The sequence below is a fragment of the Lupinus angustifolius genome, chromosome LG05 (assembly GCF_001865875.1).
Source record: "Lupinus angustifolius cultivar Tanjil chromosome LG05, LupAngTanjil_v1.0, whole genome shotgun sequence".
NCBI classification, from domain to species: Eukaryota; Viridiplantae; Streptophyta; class Magnoliopsida; order Fabales; family Fabaceae; genus Lupinus; species Lupinus angustifolius.
In genome coordinates this window covers 20921047-20929086 of record NC_032013.1, presented here as the reverse complement: position 1 = coordinate 20929086, position 8040 = coordinate 20921047, and the positions used below count along the sequence as shown (strand labels likewise).

Below are 8040 nucleotides of genomic sequence, written 5' to 3'. Positions count from 1 at the left end.
TAGATTATCTTAAAATTCATATGCATTTTTTAATTATATAATATATATATATATATGACATTATTCGGTTCAAATCTGAATATTTAACCGATTAAACTAATTAGACTTTATATGAAATATATTAATATATTTCATATAAAGTCTAATTAGTTTAATCGGTTAAATATTCAGATTTGAACCGAATAATGTCATATATATATATATATGACATTATTCGGTTCAAATCTGAATATTTAACCGATTAAACTAATTAGAATTTATATGAAATATATTAATATATTTCAATTTGATATCCTACTCGAATATAAAAGATTACTTAGGACTAATTTATCATATGATAACTTATTCAACTTAATTATGTCCATTTCTATGATAAAAAATCAATGATAAGTTCATAAAAGGCCTTATAAAGATATAAAACAGTTGACAGACGGGCATTATGTCATATTTTACATCCAATTTAACTAAATAAAATTCAAACAAGATAAAAAAGTTAAAAGCTTATCTTTGATTCATATAATTTCTTTATCATATAATTTTTTGTTACAAATATAAAGTTTATCTCTATTAAACCCAAAATCAGATCATATTCTATATCATATTTTTTTATTTATACATCATATAATAGTACACCCCAAAAGCTTATCTCTATTGAAATTTGAATTTAGATTAACTTATTTATATTTAAAAGTTTAACAAGAGTTTTAAGGTGATACCATATAGACTAAAATGTTCTCATAAGAGGAACACATTGAGATAACCCGAAAATGGATTAGTGCTTATCCATAGTAGGTAACGATACTCTTGGTTATACATAACACATTATCTACTAGTCAACTCCAATGCCAATCAAGTGTTTGTAGAATTGCCTCAGAGAAGAAACACATAAGGACATTTGGAAAAGGCAAAGAAGAGAAGCACAAAGTAGATATCATAGGCTGTTGTCATACAAGGTTTTATGATATGGCAAATATGAGCATCAACTTGGTGCTTTATCATGGGTCATTGTTGCCCCATGAACTTGTTCCTTCTCAGCTGAGACTTTCAAGAACAAGAGTATTAGCAACCAATAGAGCCCTTCAAGTTTGCACAGAAAGGTGGAGCTGCAGTGCTTCTTCTTTTTGTTGTTATTGCTTCCATTTCAAGGGATGCAGCTGCAGGTGGAAACGGCTTGTTAGAAGCTGTTTCACCACTGAGTCTGTTATTGCTAGTGATGAAAATTATGGCAATAAGCAGGTTGTTAGTCTCACGCCGCGCCTATACGACTATATCCTCAAAAATGTTCGAGAACCAAAGGTGAAGAACATACCCTTTTGTGTGTGTGTGTGAGAAAAGTTGGTTCCCCTTTTGTGGTTAATCTAAAGTTATTGCAATTTCAGATTTTAAGACAATTGCGAGAGGAAACGGCCTCTATGCGTGGAAGTCAGATGCAGGTGTTTCAGTTCAAATCATTGTTCTGCAATCTTCAAATTTACTTGCACATTTAACAAATAGAGATGCTAATATTGAGTTCATGGTTATACATTGTGTCTTCAGTATGCAAGCTGGGTTTGTTTTTTGCACTTGTGGTGTTATGCCAGTAGTGTAGCATAACTATAGCTTTTTTTTATTCATTTATTGTTACTATGAGCCTTGTGCATTGGAAAGTCATTTTATTGTTATTAGCTCTTTGATGCTATGCAATGGCTTGCTTGTATTATGAATGTGCAAATATTGCTCCTAGAAAGCTTAGCAATCTCATAAAAAATTGATTATTTAGTAACATGCCTTAGACAAGAGTTAATTTATATAATGTTGGTGAGGTAAAATTATATTTTGGGGGAGTGATCTATTTATATATCCTGCTTTAATCAAGTAGACATGATGAACTGATTGAACCCACACCTCATTAACGGGCATGTACAAGTTGTTGTTATTAATTTACATTCGTAATAGTGGGTTGATATCTTCTTCAGGGTCAACTTTGAAATTGTAATTTTGACAGAGGAAATAAAGTATTTTGCTGTGTCTTTCATTTCAATATTATCTGTCAAGTTTCACATTGTAAATTGTACTCCAATTGCTTACCATGCTGTAAATATTGACGATGTATTGTCTTCTCGATAGGTGTCTCCTGAACAGGCACAACTGCTTGCAATGCTTGTGCAGACTCTTGGAGCAGAACGGTGTATTGAAGTTGGTGTTTACACTGTATGTCCATTTTTAAACAGTATGCACTAGGTTTATCCATATTAGACAGTAGATAATGCTATTTTATATCCTATACTAGACATGGTTGAGAATTGGTTGTTTAATGATAAAATCTATATTTAATTGTTGGACTTGTACCTTCAGGATAATAGGGGTTTTGTTCATGCATATGAAGTAGATGATGTATTTTTGGGTACATAAGTGGATGTTGTATTTGATGACACATAGCCTTTCATTTATTTAATTGGTGGTGTATATTCTACCTGGTTGGAATTTTCTTAGAGTACATGAACAATATCCTGTGAATGTTTTCATTTCATCAAATAGAAGAAAGGACAATTAATATATTTTATGCTTTTTATATAAGTTAGATGATCTGTCATCACGCTGAAGGACTTTGAATCCTTTATCGTTATCACGAGTGATCTCTAATGAATTAAGAACCTTGATAGGAGAAGGAATTCACTTCCTGAAAAGGAGATATTTGATCTAAACATTCATGTAGTAAGGAACATGACATTGCATATGTATGAACCTTCATTGGCATTATCTTCTATAAACTTCTCAAAATCTCTATATTCTTAAATTTTGTGAGAATTTCAACTTTTTATATTGATGCAGTACTCTTTGGGTGCACCCTTGTTTTAGCATTAAATACTATAGTACCACAATAGTACAGGAAGATTTCATGAGAGAATTTTTTTGTGTGGAAATAATTTCTTAGGATTTATGATGACCATAAAGTTAAATAGTTTGATGTGGTTAAGCAGAGGTCATATGTAAAATGCATATAAATCATAAGCATAAATTGACATCTACTTTAATGCAAATGGTAAAAACTTTGAATGAACATTAAAAGTGGCCAGTTTCGTTTTGTTCAGAGGGTAGGTTATTTCTTTTCTTTTATTAATCTTCAGTGTAGGTGTAAGTTTTCAAATCACATTATGTTCCTAGTTAGATTGTTTTATGAACCAGAGCTCTGCCTTTTCCCTTTTTTCCTCAAAATGACAGATTTTATGAAATATTATGGGAGAAAATATGGTGTAACTTGAATTAATCAATTTATTTTCTAGTTTTAAATTGATGAACTAATGATGGAAAATATTTTCCAGTTTTATGAAATATTATGGGAGAAAATATTGTTCTATTGCAATGCCTGGAAATTTTTAATGGGGTTACTTCCACAAACTAATGATGTATTTTATTGTTAATTTGACTCAGGGTTACTCATCACTGGCCATAGCATTAGTCCTGCCAGAATCAGGTTATTTAGCCGCCTGTGAAAGAGATGCCGAATCTCTTGAAGTTGCTAAGAAGTATTATCACCTAGCTGGTGTTTCACATAAGGTATATGCAACTATTATGCCTTTGATTTTAAAGGTGCCAAATTTCTATTGTTTTTCTTTGGAATATGTGAACTCTTTTGTTTGGTACTTTATGTGAACTCATTTTATACTTGATTATGTGCTGCTTCTATTTGATGAATTTTTCATGTAACTCACACTAGGTGGATGTAAAACAAGGACTTGCAGCAGAATCCCTAGAGTTTTTAATTATGAATGGTGAAGCAGGCAGGTATGTGGATTCTTAATATCATGATGATATGATTCAATATTTCTCATGCTGCTTTAGCAGCTCGGCGCTTTGCTGCATTTGCTGTGTTCTCCTTTGAGAGTCATTGTTTAGCCAAGAATCCGGTCTACATAATATGAAAGTCGTCGAAAAATAACCAGTGAAATAGAATATTAAGAAGTATTTCCTTTTCATGCAGCTATGACTTTGCATTTATTGATGCTGATAAAAGAATGACTCCGAAATATTTCGAACTGCTACTACAACTGGTAAGAACATGATAAAATGGTGAAATGAGTTCACAGCTTCTAATGCCCGCTTAATTATCGGATTTTTCTTAAACTTTCTTGTTGGGTTTCTTGTGAATTGTTATAATGGTGCACCAGATAATTTGTTTTTGCAGGTTAGGGTTGGAGGTCTTATTGTGATTGATAATGTTCTTTGGCATGGAAAAGTTGCCGATCCACTGGTGACTAAATTCTTCGACGTTTTCCTTTATTTCGAGTTGAATGAAACTTTACTTCTAATGTTCTATGTGCAGGTAAATGACTCTAAGACTATCAGCATTAGAAATTTTAACCAACAGTTAATGGAAGACAAGCGTGTAAGCATCAGTATGGTAAGTTCAAACCAGTTTCTCTAATTACTAATCCACTTCAGATAAATTATTTCAAGCTGATTTATAATCTTTTAAACCTTTGGGTGAATCTTAGGTTCCTATCGGAGATGGGATAACAATCTGTCGAAAAAATCGACTCATTTTCTGATGAATGCTTTGATATGTTCTATGCAATTGAAGTTACTCCCTTTGGGTTACTGCTTTTGGGAGGTTGGAGTAATGCAAAGTTTTGTAATTAGTACAAAAACCAATATTCTCATATGCTCAATCTGGGAAGGACCTGAGAATTGCATACTAAAGAATAGCATATTGGCTTCTTCACGATCTGTTAACGAGTTGGTTTTTGGAGAATAACATATGGAAGAGAAAGGTTTTTAAGCTATGAAACAAACTTATGAAATAGATGATACCATTTCTCTTCCAAACCCAATTCGCAAACGGGCTCTTACTGAATACAGAAAAATTGGACTTATGTAATCTTACTACTATTTGGAGCAAGTAGAGTGTGGATTAAAGAGAAACCAATTCATTACCAAACCAAGAATACTTATTGAAAGCTTAGAGAATTTGTAGTTGAGAGAATACTTTCATTGGATAACATAACAGGTCATCATGCAGCGATCATATTGTGCAAGTTTTTGTAGTAAGTTCATGATTATCTGCTTTGTAACGGTTAATAGGGTTATACATTGTAACTTGTATCATGTAATCAATTTAAGTTGCATTCTTTGAAGAATCAAAGTCATTTATGAAGGGTAACATACACAAGGCAGAGGTACTCCTTTCACCAACCTTCAATTAAAGAGTAGTTATTTAAGTTATGACTCCTATTATAAGATGATAAATTATCCATCCGGCCACTAAAATCATGATATATGCCATATTTAATCATTTTTTACAAAAATATTTCTAAAACTAAACAAAATAGTACACACATCATACTTTTAATAATTGAAGGAGATAAGTTAGATACTTTATTCTATATATATATATATATATATATATATTATTTTTAATCATTCAATAGAAATATCTCTTATGTTGTGTTTGGTTGAAATGAAGTGAGGGGAAGAAAATGATTTTAGTGAAGATTGAAAGGAATATCAGGGGTTGTATGTTCCCTTATTTGGTATGGTTTAATAGGAGGTAGAAGAAATAAACTCCCCCTAGTTTGGTTGGGAGGGAAAATTCAAAATTGTTTTAGCAACTTTCCTTTACCTCCAAAAACTCTCACTTTTGGAAGGAAAATAAAAATGGTAATTTTGGTGTTCTACCTTCCCATAAACCTGCATTATATTTAGTTAAGGAGAGAAAATAGAAGAAAAGAAAGTGGAAAGAAAGAAAAATAGTAAAAAATGAGATGATAATTTTAGGCTTTGTTTGATTAATAAGAGAAAATAAGAAGAGAGAAAGATATGAGAAAGAGAAAGATTAGAAATATAGTAGATTTTATGATGTTTGGTATTAGAGAAGAATGAGAGAAAATGAATAGAAAGAAATATTTTCTTCTCTTTCTCTTTTATTTGGTTGCATAGAAAATGAGAAGAGAGCGTTAATGTTATGGTTCAAATTACAAAAATATCTCTAAAATAAAGAGAAGAAAATAAATGCTATAATTTTAAATTGTAAATTTTATTATATTTTAATTAACATTTTCAATTGATATGGTTTGATACATAATTTATGACACTATTTGATAGAATAGATTATCACCCGTGTAAAATTTCCATTTCTCTTCATAAGTAGAGAGAAAGAAATTTTGTAAGTCCACCTACTTTTTTCTTCCCTCCTTTCTTTCCTCTCAACCAAATGAGAGAAATTTATTATTTTTCTTCAACTTCTCTCACCCTATTTTCTCTCTTCTCTAACCCCACTATTCCAAATAAAAGCTTATTGTTTGGTATGATTAAAAATGGAAGGAAAGTAAGAGGAAATAAATTCTCTAACTCCACCCTTCCAAAGAAAGACTTATTGTTTGGTATGATTGAAAATGGAAGGAAAGTAATAAGAAAGAAAATGTATATTTATATATAATATATCCAACATGACATAAATGCTCTAATTATTTTCATATATAAAAATTATGTTGTATGTCTAATTTTTAAAAACTATATTTTGTTGGTATAAATTACATAAATAAATAATTTTTTGTGACAATATTGATTAATATTTTTTAACTAAAATGTAAATTATAAATTTTTATATAACAATTTTTGTTTTTGAAAAACATTAATAATCTATATTTTTTTATCACTATTGCATCTAAGGAAATCACAACTAACATTTGATAACCACTTCTATATTTCTAATCATTCCACTTTAGCACATTTTCGTTTTATATTTCTAATTTATTTATTATTTGTTATTTTGTATGTAATTTTAAGAAATTGTCTTTTTATTCTTTTCTTTATATTTTTATTGAGCATATGCAGTTAATATTTATTTGTGAGTTCATAAGCAATGAAATTAAAATTAAGTAAACTAATTTCAAATAGAAATGAATATAAACAAAAAAGTTCATTATGTTATATTTATTTTCACCTAGAATATTGTTGTCTCAATTTATTCATAGCGGAAAGACAAATTTGTAATTTTATATAGATTTTTTTTCCTTTCCCGGTTTTTTTAACAAAGTAGGGAAGAAAAGTTTTTTGTGGGTCATGTATATTTTTTCAATCAAATGATAGAAAATGATATTTTCCACTCGTTTTCTTTCTCCCTCTTTTCTTTCCTCTTCTTTTCTTTAGAATCAAACATAGCCTAATAAGAACATCCACGGTAGTTGTTCTTACGATTATTCTTAATAGAATAAGTACATTCTTACTTTGTTCTTCACTATGACATTCTTATTTATTGAATTTTGTTCTTAAATAAGAACAATTCTTGGTAAATAAGAAAAGTTGTTGGTAGCAATTATATTTTTTATTTATAATAATAATTCGTGGCAGCGATTATATTTTTTATTTATAAGAACCATTCTTGATAGCAAAAAAAATTATAAATTTATTAATTAGTAAATAAGTAACTATTCTTAATATTTTATTATATTTATTTGAAAATATAAAAATATGGAGTAAGTTGTGGGACTCAAATAAAAATAAGAATGATGTTTTTCAATGTGGTGAAAAAATAGATGTTGTTCTTATTTTATAAAAAGTTATAATAAATTATAAAATAATGTGTGAGACTCAAATAAGAATGAAAATTTTGTTTAATGTTGGAGCTGCTCTAACACTCTTTTACTTTTTATGTACATCCAACCATCTAACCTTCATAATTACATTTCTAATACCCTTTTAATTTTTCACACATCTAACCTTCATAATCATATTTCTCATAAATGATACAAATGGTGCTTTCAAAATCAGAAGACTCTTTTATTTGGTGAATATGTGTCATGTGTGTATAAATGCAACATTCTTTAATGAATTTTCTTATTTTTATTGCTATACCTATGCTCAGCATAATCCTAATTAAATGAATGAATATAATATTAAATGTTGATTAAATTCATTTATCACTTCAATTGCCCTATAAAAAGTTAAATTTTTCCTATACATATTCCAAGGTTAAAAATATTCATTTGGTTAATTATCTTATTTTAAGATTTAAATTTGGTTTTCTAACAAAACAAAATATTCTTCTAATGTTTTTAAATT

The 8040-nt window shown here is 29.2% G+C and overlaps 1 protein-coding gene across 4 annotated transcripts; it reads left to right on the top strand.

Annotated features, from left to right (window-relative positions):
* Positions 794 to 5114, top strand: LOC109348047 (O-methyltransferase MdmC-like). 4 transcript variants are annotated; one of them, XM_019588239.1, is made up of 10 exons: positions 795 to 1296; positions 1380 to 1433; positions 2107 to 2190; positions 3412 to 3537; positions 3698 to 3765; positions 3962 to 4031; positions 4166 to 4231; positions 4304 to 4381; positions 4476 to 4540; positions 4880 to 5114. In XM_019588239.1, exons 1-9 carry the CDS (start codon positions 964 to 966, stop codon positions 4527 to 4529), a joined length of 933 nt encoding a protein of 310 aa, XP_019443784.1. In that variant the 5' UTR covers positions 795 to 963; the 3' UTR covers positions 4530 to 4540; positions 4880 to 5114. The 4 variants fall into 4 exon arrangements, with proteins under 4 accessions (XP_019443785.1, XP_019443784.1, XP_019443783.1 ...); XM_019588238.1 differs by having other exon boundaries at positions 4476 to 4574; positions 4655 to 5114; XM_019588240.1 differs by having other exon boundaries at positions 794 to 1296; positions 2107 to 2175; positions 4476 to 5114.

Bases quoted from the DNA above. Each gene is read 5' to 3' on its own strand.
- LOC109348047 (XM_019588239.1), top strand. From the start codon at position 964: ATGGCAAATATGAGCATCAACTTGGTGCTTTATCATGGGTCATTGTTG. The intron at 1,297-1,379 runs GTGAAGAACATA...TTGCAATTTCAG, and splicing joins AAAATGTTCGAGAACCAAAG to ATTTTAAGACAATTGCGAGA. The intron at 2,191-3,411 runs GTATGTCCATTT...AATTTGACTCAG, and splicing joins TTGAAGTTGGTGTTTACACT to GGTTACTCATCACTGGCCAT.